This window comes from Bombina bombina, chromosome 1 (assembly GCF_027579735.1).
Source record: "Bombina bombina isolate aBomBom1 chromosome 1, aBomBom1.pri, whole genome shotgun sequence".
Lineage (NCBI taxonomy): Eukaryota > Metazoa > Chordata > Amphibia > Anura > Bombinatoridae > Bombina > Bombina bombina.
The window spans coordinates 445,180,473-445,199,064 of NC_069499.1; the positions used below are offsets into that span (position 1 = coordinate 445,180,473).

The 18,592-nt window shown below is 39.9% G+C and overlaps 1 protein-coding gene across 1 annotated transcript in view; it reads left to right on the plus strand.

The window, feature by feature from the left end:
• Nucleotides 1–18,592, plus strand: part of UBR3 (ubiquitin protein ligase E3 component n-recognin 3) — a 1,090,259-nt gene that overhangs the window by 760,774 nt on the left and 310,893 nt on the right. Inside the window, 1 exon segment of the mRNA XM_053698420.1 lies at nucleotides 5,635–5,745. Coding sequence (XP_053554395.1) covers nucleotides 5,635–5,745 — 111 coding nt within the window.

Here is an 18,592-nt window from a genome sequence, read left to right on the forward strand (position 1 = left end):
TAGAAGGATTTACCATAAGATTTGGGGCAAATACCTTTATTGGTGTGAATCCAAGGGCTACTCATGGAGTAGGGTTAGGATTCCTAGAATTTTGTCTTTTCTCCAAGAGGGGTTGGAGAAGGGTTTATCGACGAGTTCCCTAAAGGCTCAGATCTCGGCTTTATCTATTTTGTTACATAAACGTCTGGATGTCCCAGATGTTCAATCATTTTGTCAGGCCTTGGTCAGGATCAGGCCTGGGTTCAAACCAGTTACTCCTCCATGGAGTCTTAATTTAGTTCTCAAATCAAGTTCTTCAAGGGGCTCCTTTTGAGCCTATGCATTCCTTAGATATTAAGTTGTTATCTTGGAAAGTTTTATTTCTTGTTGCTATTTCTTCTGCTCAGAGAGCATCAGAACTCTCGGCATTACAGTATGAGTCTCCTTATCTTATTTTCCATTCAGATAAGGTAGTTTTACGTACTAAATTAGGATTTCTTCCTACGGTTGTTTCTGATCTGAACATTAATCAGGAGATTGTTGTTCCTTCGTTGTGTCCTAATCCTTCTTCTCAGAAGGAAAGACTTCTGCACAATCTGTATGTGGTCCGTGCTTTAAAGTTTTACTTACAGGTGACTAAGGACTTTCGTCACTCTTCTTCTTTGTTTGTGGTTTTCGCAGGAAAACTTAAAGGACAGAAAGCTACGGCTACTTCTCTTTCTTTTTGTTTGAAGAGTATCATACGTTTCACATATGAGACTGCTGGGCAGCAGCCTCTCGAAAGAGTTACGGCTCGTTCCACAAGGGCTGTTGCTTCCTCATGGGCGTTCAAAAATTAAGCTTCAGTGGAACAACTGCCACCTTGGAGCCTTGGTCCTCTCTTCACACTTTTTCAAATTTCTACAAATTTGACACTTTTGCTTCGGCTGAGGCCACTTTTGGGAGAAAGGTGCTTCAAGCAGTGGTGCCTTCCATTTAGGTTCCCTGTCTTGTCCCTCCCATATCATCTGTGTAGCTTGGGTATTGAATCCCATTAGTAATTAAGATGATCTGTGGACTCATCGTGTCTTAAAAAAGAAAAGAAAATTTATGCTTACCTGATAAATTTATTTCTTTTTTGACACGGCCACGGCCTGCGCTGTGTGTTGTTGTTGAGGTTGTGGGTTATTTTAAACTTCAGACACCTTTGCACCTTGGCTTTTCCTTTCTCTACGTAACTTCGGTTGAATGACTGGAGTGGGAGGGAAGGGAGGAGCTATTTTACAGCTCTGCTGTGGTGCTCTTTGCCTCCTCCTGCTGACCAGGAGGTGAATATCCCATTAGTAATTAAGATGATCCGTGGACTCATCGTGTCAAAAAAGAAATAAATTTATCAGGTAGGCATAAATTTTCTTTTTGTGAAAAATGCTTTCAGCTTCTATTTTATTAAGTCCCTTCATATATTTGAAGGTTTCCATCATGTCACATCTTTCCCTTCTATCCTCCAAACTATACATATTTAAATCATAGAGTCTTTCTTTGTACGTTTTATATTTTAGACCATGTACCATTTTAGTTGCCCTCCTTTGGACAGCTTCTAGTTTATACCTTTCTGAAGATATGGTCTCCAGAACTGTACACAGTATTCCAGATTTGGTTTAACTAATGATCTGTAAAGTGGCATAAGAACCTTGCTATTTCTACTACTAATACCACTTCCAATGCAACCAAGTATTCAACTGGCCTTACTGGCTGCACTGCTGCATTTTGTACCAAATTTTAAATAATCTGAAATAATAATTCCCAAGTCCCTTTCTTATTTAGCTACAGTCAGTAATGTACCATTGAGACTATAATTGGCCTTTGGGTTTTTGGATCCTATATGCATAATTTTGCTCTTTGTAATTTTAAATTTCAGATCCCATTTATTTGACCAGTCGTCTAGTTTTTTACTATCACAGTTAATTTGATCAACCCCTATTGGAACATCTACCCTGTTACAATTTTTTGTATCATCAGCAAACCTTCGCCTTAAGCCAACTTTCAGTATCACTTATGAACATGTTGAACAAAAAAGGCCCTTGGGGAACACCACTAGTAACTGATGCCTCATTTGAATGTACTCCATTAATTGAAAGACTCCGTTGTCTATCTTTAAGCCAGCATTCTGCCCATATCATTGTATGTGTGTTGTTTCATACTCTGATATACTTGTGAGTTTTGTTCATGGTTTTTGAACAATACTCTGCTGAGTACTTCCATAATTGCACAGAGCCGTTAAAATGGCTAAAGCTTTTATATGTGACACAGTAATGGGCATCATCAAGATTGATATCAAGAACATATCTATCCTCAGCAACATATAGAACAGCTGCCTGGCAAATAGTGTGCACGTGACTTCTGTGGAAATCTGTCCAATTCCACTGGAACAATATGCAATACGAAAATGTCCACAGCACAACTTGCTTAAAAAGTGTCTTTATTGACAAATGAAAGAGCGACGTTTCGTGACTGTCACTTAATCATGCTTAATCTTAGCATGATTAAGTGACAGTAGTCACGAAACGTCGCTCTTTCATTTGTCAATAAAGACACTTTTTAAGCAAGTTGTGCTGTGGACATTTTTCGTATTGCAAGAACATAGCTATGGCAGTTATTGAAACTGATGCAGTATAACTGTAAAAAGCTGACAGGAAAATATCACCTGAGCATCTCTATGTAAAAAAAGGAAGATATTTTACCTCACAACTTCCTCAGCTCAGCAGAGTAAGTTCTGTGTAAAAAGTTGTAAAAAAAATAAAGAATTGTACAGCAGCCAATCAGCATCAACAGTGCTGAGGTCATGCCCTCTTTTACTGTGATCTCATGAGATTTGACTTAACGCTCATGAGATTTCATAGTAAACTTCCTTAAACTGAATAGGGAAATAAGATGAGTGTTCACGAAGCTCAATCCCTTAGCTGTCTTGGGACAGGCATACTGATTTGCTACTTAGAAGTCCTTTACAATGGGATGTGGCTACTGAGGAACTTTTGAGGTAAAATATCTTTCTTTTTTACATAGAGATGTTCAGGTGATATTTTCTAGTCAGCTTTTTGCAGCTATGCTGCATCACTTTCAAGTCATGGTTAGCAGACATGGTTTAAAAAATAAAATAGGTTAACGTCTTTCCATCCAAGAGAAGATTTTATTTGGTTCTGATTTGGACTCAGTTATTAGGACTGTGAAATGTAAGGGTAAGAACAGGCCTAATAATGGGTTCAGTTTCTCAGGATATCAGAAGTCCTCCTCTTCTCAAAAGCCTAAGCTCTCCAAGCCTGCCTGGAAGCTTGGTTCTTCATGGGCAAAGAACAAGGGTTCCAAGAAGTCCAACTCCAATACAAAATCTGCATGAAGGTGTGGCCCCCAGTCCAGATTTAGTTCTGGTAGGAGGCAGACTGAGTGTTTTTCAGAAGTCCTGATTTCAGTTAGCCCAGGACCCGCCTGGGTTCTAAACATCATATCCCAGGGCTACATGATAGGTTTTTGCTCTAGGCCTCCTCGAGGACAATTCCATCTGTCTCATGTTTCCAAAAATCTTGCAAAGGCTGCTGCCTTCATGTGATGTGTTCAGGATTTAGAAGATATGGAAGCAATTATCCCAGTACCTGTGTCCCAGGGTCAATGTTTTTACTCTAAGTTTAATTTATTTTTTTTACACAATTTGTACTAGCAGGACATTACATCAGAGGGGGCAGAACAAGGGCAGTGAATGCCAAGCATCTGCTGCCGTAGAACCGATTAAACAATAGACTTGTCTTTTACAGCCTTGATTTATTAGTGACCTGTATAATTGTTTTTAAAGATACATTTTAAAAATAAGTTTTAGATTTCTTAATCCAATTTGTTAATCTGGAGTGATACCTGTAGAGGGATTAAGCTTTTGAATGCCCTATAACCTGAGAGCTCAGTCTTAGTGCTCACCAACTTGACTAATATTCCACTTACCATAGGATACATTTTCCAGATGGAATTTCTTTATTTATTTTCTCTTTTCTTTAAAGGAATTTGCCAGTGGGTATTGACGTTCTCACCAGCATTTGGGACTATATCATTTGATTACCTCAATGTATTAACTAACATATGATTGAGCACATTGTTTAGCACATTCCCATTTTTTGTTTAAATAGTATTAGATGTCAGTTGTGTAGCTTTCACTGATTTGTGATATTGTTATATTTTGATAGCTGAGGTGTTGTATATGACTAAAAATAAATGATCTAGTGAATTTTGTAGGTTTTTTTATAACTGCATTTTGTTAATCTGTAAAATGTGGTAAAATATGCAACAGTTTAAGTAATGAGTGAATATGATACAGTAAGCATTACAAGCAGTTTTTCTTGACTGCATAGGTTACCATGTTTTTGGGCAGTGCAACCAATGTATTCATTGTTTTCCATGAAAGAGATTTTACCATGTTTTTGGGCAGTACAACCAATGTATTCATTGTTTTACATGAAAGAGAATTTAATGTCTAAATCTCATGCTTTTGGGCTAAAAATGTACCATTATCTGTCAAACAAAAAATAGTTACTCACTATGCATCTTTCATTGTGACAAATGGTATTGTCTGTGTATGGGTACCATATCAATTTACATGGAAATTGCTTTAACGGCATAGTAATTGGTAGAATGCAATTCTTAGTATATAAAAAATGCTACTGGGTTTGTTATACTAGTGGATGAAATAACGCAACCTACACATACCTAAATATTAGGCGAATAATAACCGATAAAATGTTTATTATGCACATAAAAAAAGAATGCAGTGCCTTATTTCCCTCTAAAAATTGTGCATTTTCTTCTGTCCCAGTGGACTGATCCTGGAAAGTTTTATGCAGCGATTGCTTAGAAAAGTGCATAAAGTCTTTTTTCCTTTTCGTTCCTCTGTATATTTTGTTTTCTATAAGGTAATGGATGCTGCCATGTGTTATCTTTTCTGCTGAGGACAATTAGGTACATGTAAAAAACAGGTATTAAAAAAAAAAAAAAAAAAAATACTATGCACACAGTCTTGTTTGCACTCAAGCGGCATAGATAGATAGGGGGAAAACAGTGGCACCCTATACTTTATAGGAACTCAGTGGAATCTAGAAAAAAATAATAATTCAGAGTTAAATTACATAAACAGGGGACATAATAAATAATAAAAGTACATTGCAACTCCACATAATGACACATTTTATATTGCAATCTCATACTGTTTACTCTCCTTTTAAACTGTGTACAGGAATGAGCTGTGAGTCTGTCTGTAAGTTAAGGACATTTCAGTCAGATAAATGTAGTGAAGATTTGCTTGTGAACAGAGCAAACACATTTAACCTGTGTCACTGATGCATTAACTGTATAATTATCTGTGTGATGTTATTATGAAATGTAAAACTCCAGAAGGATGAAAAAAGGATGTTGGCTTATATGATTTATATATGGAAAATTATTTGTTTGAGTAACTTTAACTGGTTTATTTGAATAATTAAAAAAATGGAAGCTCATTGCTATGCAATGCAATAAAGACAAATGCATGGTAAGGTAAGGTCTTAAAAACAAATATACACACGTTTACATTAATTTTTGTAGTGCTTATATTATGATTTGTTGTTTTGTTACAATAACTTGTGTCTCTTTGTTTTCACTCAGAGCTCGTGCCTTCAATCAATATCTATAGGCTGGGAAGGAGGTGTCTATGTGCAAACCTGTGGTCACACTCTACACATAGATTGTCACAAATCCTATATGGAATCGTTGCGTGTAAGATAAGATTTAAAATAATTCAAGAATAATAGCAGCTTGAAAAAGTATTGGGCTAAAAGAACACTCAGAAAAATGGAAGTTTATTTAAAAAAATAAAGAGGGATAAATGCAAAATATTAGTATATCCCTGCTTTACTCTCTCTATATCACCCTCACACTCCACAATCTATTACTCCTGGGAATTACCTTCCCTGCCACTAGAAGGAGCAAATATTTCCAAACCCAAGAACTCTATATAATATAACCCCTCCCACCTCTATTATAGTAAGTCTTATCTTTGCCTCTGCTGCAGGAAGGTGAACAATGGTGATGTGCAGATGATTTCTTCGTTGAGAGGGGTTCTCAGACTGAGTTGAGTGCAGTGTTTGCCAAGAGGGAAGTTTTAAGGAGTTTAGGGTGTGCCTTATTTACTTGTTACTATTCTCCCTAGGATGTCACAGCGGCTTGTCTTTTGCCTTCTCCTATTACAGTTAACTTCTATAGTGTATCCTTTGCCGAAATATTTTCAGTACAGGACTGTGTTTTCCTACTATCAAGCATAGTGGGAGAATGTTTTAGGTAAGTGACTATTATTGTTTATTTAACAACTTAACACTCATTTTAAACCTATACCTGGCATTTTTATATATATACTATTTATATATAGCATGGGATCAGATTCATTACACCCCATATAAAAGGGGATCTCTTTTGGGTTAATCCTCCTGGGTGATAATGTATATAAAAATGTGCAATAAAATCACAAAAATACAAAACCGCGATAAACAAATGTGATTAAGCAAATGGTTTAGCCATATAAATAATGGCAAATGTAAAAAAAGGATCCATAGATTATGTAATAATATAAAGGATATGTCTATTTAAATGGTGAAAAAAGTCAGATGATCTCGAGGGCTCCTCAAAGGGAAAACAGATGTAAAATAGTGTAACACTGTAAATGATCAGTAAACAAAGATCACTAAGATTACCTACTCACGTGAGATGTAGCTGTAATACGCTCTTTCACTGCGCACACCTGCTTTTATACTGGCAGGCAAACAGTCTCTCAAAGATAAAAAAAAATATATTAAAACCTATAAAACATGATATAACATCCCATGCACAAGAAACAATGTCTACAATCAGAGTCCAATATAGGAACAGTCAAGTAAAACTGTGAGAGGTTATCTTACTTGCACACTTTATTCCTTGAAAAAGCCGTTGGTTTACGGCGAAACGTTGCGTCAGAGGAGGATCGTTACCTGGTCGGATAGTCAGAACGGTTGTTTTGAGCGGTATGAATGCTGCCCAGAATCTGTCTCCATCCGTATAATAGGATAACCTATATGTAGACATATCTTGTGCATGCAATGTTATATCATGTTTTATATGTTTTACTAAATTTTATTCTATGTATCTTTGGGAGACTGTTTGCCTGCCTGTATAAAAGCAGGTGTGTGCAGTGAAAGAGTTTATTACAGCTCCACTTCAGGTGAGTAGGATACCGTCAAACTAAATCTTTGCTTACTGATCATTTACAGTGTTACACTATTTTATATCTCTTTTCCCTTTGAGGAACTCTTGAGATCAACTGACTTTTTCACCATTTAAATGGACATATCCTTTATATTCTTACATAAGCTATAGATCTTTGGAATGGATCATTTTTAACATTTACAATTATTTATATGGCTACACCATTTGCTTAATCACATTTGTTTATCACTCGTGGGTGATAATATTTAGAACTTTAAAACATATGATTTTTGTGCAATCGTTGTGCAGCTTTTTTGTTGCTTTTAAATTGCCATTTGTTTGGGCATCTCCAGCCATAGCTGTGATCTCAGGAAGAGGAATTGAATATTTATTTCCTAAGAGCTAATTTGTTTATTGGGGTTATTATTTCTGTGTTTTTCACTATGGAATCTTCTGAACCCGTCCCTAATCCTCCTTTGGAAGCTAAAGTTTCTGAACACCTTTCTACCAATATTAAGTGTGTTTATTGTAAACAAGCTGAGGTATCCCCTCCTTATTTTTGTAAAAACTGTTTTGATGCATTCAGACCAATCTAATGTTGCACTTGCTTCTAAAGGTATTATTGGTCCTTCTTGTTTGTTCTTTAGGAAGGTCCAGCTCAAATAGCTTCTGGCATAAAAGTTTATTTAGGCTACAGTGTCTGAAATGTTAGCGGTCATTCTGCCTTTAAAGTGAAGGTAAAGCTACCCTCTCCGCTATCCTCAGTTACATAGTTCATTTAAATTAAATAGGACTTTCATTCATCTTTTTTTTAAGAGTTATATGTAAATGCATATTTCGCCGCAATTAAACTATGTTTTTTCATACTTACAATTCAACCCGTTTTTTCAATGTCTTTTTACTTCCTGATCACATTGTCCTATCTACCAATTGAATTTCTGGCCGATCGGCGGCCGTGAAGTGACATCATCCTACAATGTATCGGATTGCGCATGCGGCAAATATTTTTAAGCCAGCGTTATGTTGGACACGCGTTCCTGAGATGCGCATATATTAAACACATAAACTAGTTAGATTATATGAATCAGGGATACCTGTCACTAGTTACAATCAGTTTTTAAGCACACATGCTATTATCAAGTGTTCTATCAGTCTTGTAATCTGTAGCATTTGTTAATAAATCATATGATTGGGATAGAATTCCACTATAGTTCATTTTATATTTTACGATCGTAATATAACACCCAAAACAAAGCAATAGTCTATGCACATTAGCGGTTACTAGATATGTAGTATAGAAGATCGCATCACTGCCACTATACACCGTTACTCACAGTCTATTGTGCTGAGTTAGATTAGCTTTATGGCGGCGATCTGGTTTTTAAACAGTCAGAGTCAAAGCCGACACCAACTATGCACACAAGTTTCCCACCGTATTACCACCACATTTTTTTTACCCGCTAGGTGCCAATAAAGGCCAACAATTAAATAGTTTTCTATTTGTTAGAGAAGCAGTGCAATCATATTATTTATTAACAAATCCTATTACTGTAGTTATGAAGAACATAGAGCACAACCAGTGACCCGGTGCATAACCCCTCTTTTAGCGGTAGTCAGCCTGACCTCCTATGACACCAATATCTGTTCCACTATATTAGCAATCACCATGCTACAGATTACAGACTGATAGAACACTATCAATTACTTTCTGTAACTCGTAACGAAAGGAAGGAAAAGCAGCTGCTATCTCTATCGTACAATATAGTAATGAATGAATATTGCTATTCATTCAATACTATGTTGCAAAGATGAATGACGCATGCGCTGTAATACACACAGGACGGGATTACCGCAAGTTAATGCGCATGCGCAAATCGTATACTCGCCGTGCATGAGCCTTGTAGACACGTATAGAGCGGGTGGGACTGCTCTATACGTCACAATATGAAAAATCAGGAAATGGCTCGTAGGAGGAGTTTAACGGAACGGTAGGGAAAAATCAAAGCCAAATATTATAATAATAAATAATTTTTAAAAAATAACTTAGCGATTCTGTATTTCATATGTTTAAAAGTACAATACTTCACAAAGACTGCTCTAACTTTACCTTCACTTTAAGTAAACGTTAAAAGTTCAGTACAAGATATGCCTTCTACTAGTAGCAATATTCCGTTGTCAAAAAGTCTACTCCTGCTCCCAGGTCCGCTCGAAGGTGTGGCCCCCAATCCAGGTTCTCTGGTAGGGGGCAGGTTAAGTCTCTTCCAGGAGGCATGGTTTTGGAATATTTCAGAAAATTTGGCTCTGAATATAATTTCCAAAGATTATAAATTAGGTTTCAGGGTAAAACCTCCCAGAGGAAGGTTTCTTTTGTCATATGTTTTGAAGAATCCTTTATAAGCTCAGGCTTTTTTCTCTTGTAAGGTGTATCCAGTCCACGGATTCATCCATTACTTGTGGGATATTCTCCTTCCCAACAGGAAGCTGCAAGAGGATCACCCACAGCAGAGCTGTCTATATAGCTCCTCCCCTAACTGCCACCTCCCAGTCATTCTCTTGCAGCTCTCGACAAGGGAAGTAGCTAGAGAGATGTGGTGCATTAATGTAGTTTATCTTCAATCAAAAGTTTGTTATTTTCAAATGGTACCGGAGTTGTACTATTTTAGCCTCAGGCAGAAAGTTGAAGAAGAGTCTGCCTGTGGTCTTTTATGATCTTAGCAGGTTGTAACTAAGATCCATTGCTGTTCTCACACATAACTGAAGAAATGGGTAACTTCAGCTGGGGGAATAGCGTGCAGGGTCTCCTGCTATGAGGTATGTGCAGTTTTAAATTTTTCTAGAGAAATGATATGCTAGAAAATGCTGACAATACCGGATTTATTTAAGGTAAGCCTGATTACAGTGATTTAATAACGACTGGTATCATGCTTGCTGTACAGGGTAATATTTTTATTATTTACTCACATTACTGAATAGATATAACGTTTGCTTGAAGGTGTATGAACGTTTATTACATATTGGTGATAAAACTTTATTCTGGGGCCCAGTTTTTTCCACATGGCTGACTAGATTTTGCCTAGGGATAGTTTTTTAAGGCCCTCTCACTGTGAGTACAGGTTGGGAGGGGCCTATTTTCGTGCCTAAATTGCGCATTCGTTTTTGCAGTTTGAGACATCCAGCTTCCCTGAAGGAGTTCCCTGAACATTTAGGACCTCTCTAAAGGGTTTTTGTGCCTTCCAAAGTCGTTGTATGGGGGTTTTGAAACTAAGGGGTTAATCATCCATTTGCAAGTGGGTGCAATGCTCATTTAGCCTATTATACACACTGTAAAAATTTCGTAAGATTTACTGCCTTTTTCACTGTTTTGCAGTTTCTGTGATTGTTTTTTTCTCTTAAAGGCACAGTACCGTTTTTATTTTTTGCTTGTTCACAGTTATTAAAGTGTTTTCCAAGCTTGCTGGTCTCATTACTAGTCGTTTTAAACATGTCTGACATAGAGGAAACTCATTGTTCATTATGTTTAGAAGCCATTGTGGAACCCCCTCTTAGAATGTGTACCAAATGCACTGATATTACTATAGATTACAAAGACCATATTCTGGCTTTAAAAAAATTATCACCAGAAGAAATTGACAAGGAGGAAGTTATGCCGTCTAACTCTCCCCACGTGTCAGATCCTATAAATCCCGCTCAGGGGACGCCTAGTACATCTAGCGCGCCCATTGCGTATACCTTGCAAGACATGGCGGCAGTTACAAATCATACCCTTACAGAGGTATTATCTAAACTGCCAGGATTGCAAGGAAAGCGAGACAGCTCTGGGACTAGAATAAATACAGAGCCCTCTGACGCTTTAGTAGCTATGTCTGATACACCCTCACATTATACTGAAGCTGAAGCAGGGGAACTTCAATCTGTGGGTGAATTTTCTGATTCAGGGAAGATACTTCAATCTGATTCTGATATGTCTACATTTAAATTTAGCTTGAACACCTCCGCGTATTGCTCAGGGAGGTTTTAGCAACTCTGGACGACTGTGACACTATTGTAGTCCCAGAGAAATTATGTAGATTGGATAAATACTATGCAGTACCTACTTACACTGATGTTTTTCCAATCCCTAAAAGGTTTTCTGAAATTATTACTAAGGAATGGGATAGACCAGGTGTACCATTCTCTCCCCCTCATGTTTTTAAAAAGATGTTTTCTATAGACGCCGCTACACGGGACTTATGGCAGAGGGTCCCTAAGGTGGAGTGAGCAGTTTCTACTCTAGCTAAGCGTACCACTATCCCTGTTGAGGACAGTTGTGCTTTGCTAGAACCAATGGATAAAAAATTAGAGGGTTACCTTAAGAAAATTTTTATTTAACAAGGTTTTATTCTCCAGCCTCTTGCATGCATTGCCCCAGTCACTGCTGCTGCGGCTTTCTGGTTTGAGTCCCTAGAGGAGGCTCTACAGGTTGAAACCCCGTTGGAAGATATTATTGACAAGCTTAGGGCCCTTAAGCTAGCCAATTCATTTGTTTCTGATGCCGTTGTTCATTTAACCAAGCTAACGGCTAAAAATTCAGGTTTTGTTATTCAGGCGCGCAGGGCGCTATGGCTTAAATCCTGGTCAGCTGACGTGACTTCAAAGTCTAAGCTTCTCAACATTCCCTTCAAAGGACAGACCCTATTTGGGCCTGGACTGAAGGAGATCAATTCTGACATCACTGGAGGAAAAGGTCACGCCCTTCCTCAAGACAGGTCCAACAAATTAAGGACCAAACAGTCTAGTTTTCGGCCCTTTTGAAACTTCAAGAGTGGCGCAGCTTCAACTTCCTCTAACACAAAACAAGAGGGAACTTTTGCCCAGTCTTAGCCGGTCTGGAGACCTAACCAGGCTTGGAACAAGGGGAAACAGGCCAAAAAGCCTGCTGCTGCCTCTAAGACAGCATGAAGGAGCAGCCCCCGATCCGGAAACGGTTCTAGTAGGGGGCAGTCTCTCTCTCTTAGCCCAGGCTTGGGCAAGAGATGTCCAGGATTCCTGGGCATTGGAAATTGTGTCCAAGGGTTATCTTCTGGAATTCAAAACCTCTCCCCCAAAAGGGAGATTTCATCTCTCACTTTTATCTGCAAACCAGATAAAGAGAGAGGCATTCTTACATTGTGTTCAAGACCTTCTAATTATGGGAGTGATCCACCCAGTTCCGCAGGAGGAACAGGGTCAGGGCTTCTATTCAAATCTGTTTGTAGTTCCCAAGAAAGAGGGAACAGTCAGACCAATCTTAGATCACAAGATCTTAAACAAATTTCTCAGAGTTCCATCCTTCAAGATGGAAACTATTGGAACCATCCTTCCTATGATCCAGGAGGGTCAATATATGACTACCGTAGACCTAAAGGATGCACTACCAGCACTACCAGTTTGTGGCTCTTCCCTTTGGGTTGGCCACGGCACCAAGAATCTTTACAAAGGTTCTAGGGTCTCTTCTAGCGGTCCTAAGGCCGCGGGGTAAAGCAGTAGCCCCTTACTTAGACGACATTCTGATACAGGCGTCGACTTTTCAAGTTGCCAGGTCCTACATGGACATTGTTCTGGCATTTCTGAGGTCCCATGGGTGGAAGGTGAATGAAGAAAAGAGCTTTCTATCGCCTCTAACAAAAGTTTCATTCCTAGGGACTCTGATAGATTTGGTAGAAATGAAGATTTACCTAACGAAGGCCAGATTGTCAAAACTTCTAGACTCTTGCCGTGTTCTTTATTCCACTTCTCGTCCTTCAGTGGCTCAGTGTATGGAAGTAATCGGTTTAATGGTAGCGGCAATGGACATAGTACCGTTTGCCTGCCTACATCTCGGATCGCTGCAACTTTGCATGCTCAGTCAGTGGAATGGGGATTACACAGATTTGTCACCTCTACTAAATCTGGATCAGGAAACCAGGGATTCTCTTCTCTGGTGGCTATCTCAGGTCCATCAGTCTAGAACTCCCTGAAGGCTCAGGGCTCGTGGACTCAGGAGGAGGCTCTCCTTCCAATAAACATTCTGGAATTAGGAGCGATACTCAATGCTCTTCAGGCTTGGCCTCAGCTAGCTGCGGTCAGGTTCATCAGATTTCAGTCGGACAACATCACGACTGTAGCCTATATCAACCATCAGGGGGGAACAAGGAGCCCCCTGGCAATGTTGGAGGTTTCAAAGATAATTCTATGGGCAGAGGTTCACTCTTGCCATCTCTCAGCTATCCATATCCCAGGAGTAGAGAACTGGGAGGCGGATTTTCTAAGTCGGCAGACTTTTCATCCGGGGGAGTGGGAGCTCCATCCGGAGGTATTTGCCCAGCTGATTCAACTATGGGGCAAACCAGAACTGGATCTCATGGCGTCTCGTCAGAACGCCAAACTTCCTTGTTACGGGTCCAGGTCAAGGGATCCCCAGGCAGCGCTGGTAGATGCTCTAGCAGCACCCTGGTCCTTCAGCCTGGCTTATGTGTTTCCACCGTTTCCTCTGCTCCCTTGGCTGATTGCCAAGATCAAGCAGGAGAGAGCTTCGGTGATTTTGATAGCTCCTGCGTTTCCACGCAGGACTTGGAACGCAGATCTGGTGGACATGTCATCCTTTCCACCATGGACTCTGCCGCTGAGGCAGGACCTTCTACTTCAAGGTCCCTTCAAGCATCCAAATCTAATTTCTCTGCATCTGACTGCTTGGAGATTGAACGCTTGATTTTATCAAAGTGTGGTTTTTCCGAGTCGGTCATTGATACCTTAATTCAGGCTCGAAAGCCTGTCACCAGGAAAATCTCATAAGATATGGTGTAAATATCTTCATTGGTGTGAATCCAAGGGTTACTCATGGAGTAAAGTCAGGATTCCCAGGATATTGTCTTTTCTCCAAGAAGGATTGGAGAAGGGATTGTCAGCTAGTTCCTTAAAGGGACAGATTTCTGCTCTGTCTATTCTTTTGCTCAAGCGTCTGGCGGATGTTCCAGATGTTCAGATGTTTTGTCAGGCTTTAGTTAGAATCAAGCCTGTGTTTAAACCTGTTGCTCCGCCATGGAGTTTAAATTTAGTTCTTACATTTCTTCAAGGGGTTCCGTTTGAACCTCTGCATTCCATAGATATGAAGCTTTTATCTTGGAAAGTTCTGTTCTTGGTAGCTATCTCTTCGGCTCGAAGAGTTTCAGAGTTATCTGCCTTGCAGTGTGATTCCCCTTATCTGATCTTCCATGCAGATAAGGTAGTGTTGCGTACCAAACCTGGGTTTCTTCCTAAGGTGGTATCTAATTAGAATATCAATCAGGAGATTGTTGTTCCGTCACTGTGTCCTAATCCTTCTTCAAAGAAGGAACGTCTATTACACAATCTTGACGTGGTTCGTGCTTTAAAGTTTTATTTACAAGCTACTAAAGATTTTCGTCAAACATCTGCATTGTTTGTTGTCTACTCTGGACAGAGGAAAGGCCAAAAGGCTTCGGCAACTTCTCTTTCCTTTTGGTTAAGAAGTATAATCCGCTTACCTTATGAGACTGCTGGCCAGCAGCCTCCTGTAAGAATTACAGCTCATTCCACTAGAGCAGTGGCTTCCACATTGGCTTTTAAAAATGAGGCTTCTGTTGAACAGATTTGTAAGGCGGCGACTTGGTCTTCGCTTCATACTTTTTCTAAATTCTACAAATTTGATACTTTTGCAGCTTCGGAGGCTATTTTTGGGAGAAAGGTCTTACAGGCAGTGGTGCCTTCCGTTTAAGTGCCTGCCTAGTCCCTCCCTTCATCCGTGTCCTATAGCTTTGGTATTGGTATCCCACAAGTAATGGATGAATCTGTGGACTGGATACACCTTACAAGAGAAAACAAAATTTATGCTTACCTGATAAATTTATTTCTCTTGTGGTGTATCCAGTCCACGGCCCGCCCTGTAATTTTAAGGCAGGTATTTTTTAATTTTTAAACTACAGTCACCACTGCACCCTATAGTTTCTCCTTTCTCTTGCTTGTCTTCGGTCGAATGACTGGCAGTTAGGGGAGAAGCTATATAGACAGCTCTGCTGTGGGTGATCCTCTTGCAGCTTCCTGTTGGGAAGGAGAATATCCCACAAGTAATGGATGAATCCGTGGACTGGATACACCACAAGAGAAATAAATTTATCAGGTAAGCATAAATTTTATTTTTTCAGTCAGTCCTGGATCTGGAATTGGTGTGTGTGTGATAGTTCATGTTCCTCTGCTGGAATAGGGAAAGGGATTTTATTTAAACTTCTTTATTGTTCCCTAGAAGGAGAGAACGTTCATATCATTTTTGGTTCTAAAGGCTCTGAAGAAGTTTGTCAGAGTTCCAACTCTCAAAATGGAGACTTTTCAGTATATTCTGTCTTTCATTCTGCAAGGGAGAATACAGGGAGTGAGTGTCCCTTCTCTATACCCTTAACCGGGAACATCATGCCTATTCAAGATTGTTGGAAATGGAAGTATTGTCAGATGCCAAACTAACGGTGGGGAATATTGTGGTTTGCAGAGCTTATTACACCTGCTCAATCTGGGATTGGGTAGGTGCTGATGTGTCTTGCATTTTTGTTACCAATACATATTATCGATTCTGATCTGCTCTTGTCTTTGTTTTAGAATTGTGAAAGTTTCATTCTGAAAGGGTAGTTTATGTCCACATTTTAAAGGATGCTTACCTCCATATTCCGATTCACAAAGATCACTTTCAGTTTCTGAGGTTTGGTTTTATAGACGAGCATTTTCAGTTTGTTGCTCTACCATTTGGTCTGGCTACAGCTCCAAGCATCTTAACAAAGTTTCTAAGGGCTGTTTTGTCTGTCATCAGAAGTTCGGGAATAGCTGTTTTTTAAAACCTTGGCGATATCCTTGTACTAGCTCTAACTTTACATTTTGCAGAATCTCACACCACACCACCAGTTCTTTAGTTCCTCAGGCAAAGGTTACTTTTAAGGGGTTCTAGATAGAGAAAGTCTCCATGAGACTTTCTGTATCAGATCAAAGAAGATTGAAGTTTGTTTTGGCCTGTCAAAATCTTCAGTCTCCCCAGTTTCCCACTGTTGCTTTTTGTATGTAGGTCTTATGATAGCAGCATCAGATGCTGTTCCGTTTGCTCGGTTTCCTATGAGACCACGTAAGCTTTGTAGGATTAGACAGTGGTGCAGTGGTACTCTTTTGTCTCTCAGGATTTTTCTAGATTTCAAAACAAGACAGTCTCTGTTTTTGTGGCAGGATCACCAGCTTATTTTGCAGAGGCTTATTTTTGCTCATCCTATTTGGTCTGTGATCACTACATATGCAAGTCAGTCTTTCAGGGTGTGGAGCGGTTTGGAGATCTCTGACAGCGTAGGGAGTTTGGGCAGTTGGGAACCAAAGTTACCTATAAACATCATAGAACTCAAGCTTGGCCCTTACTGAGAGGAGAATCTTTTCTCCAGTTCCAGTCAGACAATGTTATAGCCGTCAGCCATCAAGGGGGGGAGTCGCAGTCTTTTGCCCAAGAGAGAATTAGAGAAACTTCCCTTATGGCTAAAGACCAATTGCCGTTTAATTTCAGCAGTTCACATTCCAGGGGTTTTCAATTGGGAAGCAGAAAATCTCAGTTGTCAGTCTCTTTATCTAGGGGAATGGTCTCTACATGTAGAAGTATTTAATCAGATTGTAGATCTTTGGGGTCTTCCAGAAGTAGATCTGATACTTGGTACTTTGCCAAGTCAAGGGAGTTTGTTTATGCTTTTATAGCTCCATCGTCCTTTCAGCTGGCTTATGTGTTTGCTTCTCTGGTATTTTTTCCCAGAGTATTTTCCAAGATCAGGCAGGAGAATTCATCAGTGATTCTAATTGCTCCAGCCTAGTCCTGCAGAGTTTGGTTTGTGCTTCTCGTTCGGATGTCCAGCTACCTACCCTGGCCTCTTCCTCTAAGGCCGGTTCTTCTTTGCCAATGTCCGTTTTTCCATCAGGATCTTTAATACCAAACTTGATGGCATGGAGATAGAATGTTTAGTTCCTAGGCATAGGGGTTTATTTAAGTCTGTAATTGAAACCCAGATTAAGGCTTGAAAGACAGTTACCAGGAAAATGTATTGTAAAGGTTGGAAAAATTTTTATTTCTTGGTGTCTTATTCATGGTTTTTCTTGGCATTCTTTTAGGATTCCTAGAACTTTGCAATTTTTCTTCATAAATGGAAAGAATCCACAGCTGCATTCATTACTTTTTGGAATCCAGAACTGGCCACCAGGAGGAGGCAAAGACACCCCAACCAAAGGCTTAAATACTCCTGCCACTTCCCTCATCCCCCAGTCATTCTTTACCTTTCGTCCCAGGAGGTTGGCAGAGAAGTGTCAGAAGTTTTCGATAGTCTCTTATGGAGGGTAGTACTCTTCGGCATGGGACTGGATTTTTAAGTAGTCCTGTCAACCTCTCAGTGAGAGCATGGGTGAAAGTTAGAGTACGGAGATGCAGGGAGAGTCTTTCTGCGAAAACATCCCGACTCATATTAACAGCTCCACAAGCAATCAGCATTGACGAGTTTTGCTGCCTGCTTTTTTCTCTCAAGTCCATGGCAGAGGCGACGCTACTATCTTTCACACTTGAAGGGCCGTGTTCCTGTTCCACGGCGTAGATTCTGGTAAGATCGTTTCATTTTACTTTCATCATGGATGTATTGTAATTTCAACTGTTTATCCAAGAGGGGCTACAACCTTTCTGGGATAACTTTAACATAGGGTCTCAGTGAGGCTCCTTTTTGTATCTAGGAATCAAGGGTTAATATCTCCTGAGGGGGATTATTGAATGGGGGGGGGGGGGTATAATCATGTTTATGTGATTCTGTCTGCTACTGTGTAGTGTTACTTCAGATCATGGCTATTTTTGAACATAGCGGCCTTTGTCTAGTGATGCAGCCTTTTCGGTCGGGCACGCTTTTGCATGGACTGCACGGTTTACCTTGTGACTCCATTTCCCTTTTCCTCACCGTGTGGCGACGGAGAAATCCTTGTCCGCTGGTGTCTTGTTCTCTGTTGGCGGCAGTGTCCTAGTTATGGAGGATTCTTGGAGATGGATGTCTCCGATTCAGACTCTACTTCTTGCGAAGAATATGAATTGGCCCGGGTGATACATGCCCATCAGTTATGTTCCAATTTTTTTTTTTTTGAGTGCTCTGTTCCTTGGGATCGGGGAATCGGTTGCACACTGAGCCATCCGTCTCTGGGGATTCTATTTCTCACGAGACAAGTTCCCTACCATCAACTCTTACTACGCATGCAGGTAACCCAAGTGCTACTTATCCTTTCTAGGGAGTGTGACCTGTCCCCACCGGAGGTTACGACACGGTTCCGCATATCTTTGGCTCTGGCGCATCTGCACCTCCCTGGAGTGTGCTTACGATATTGTCCGTGTTTCGTTAAC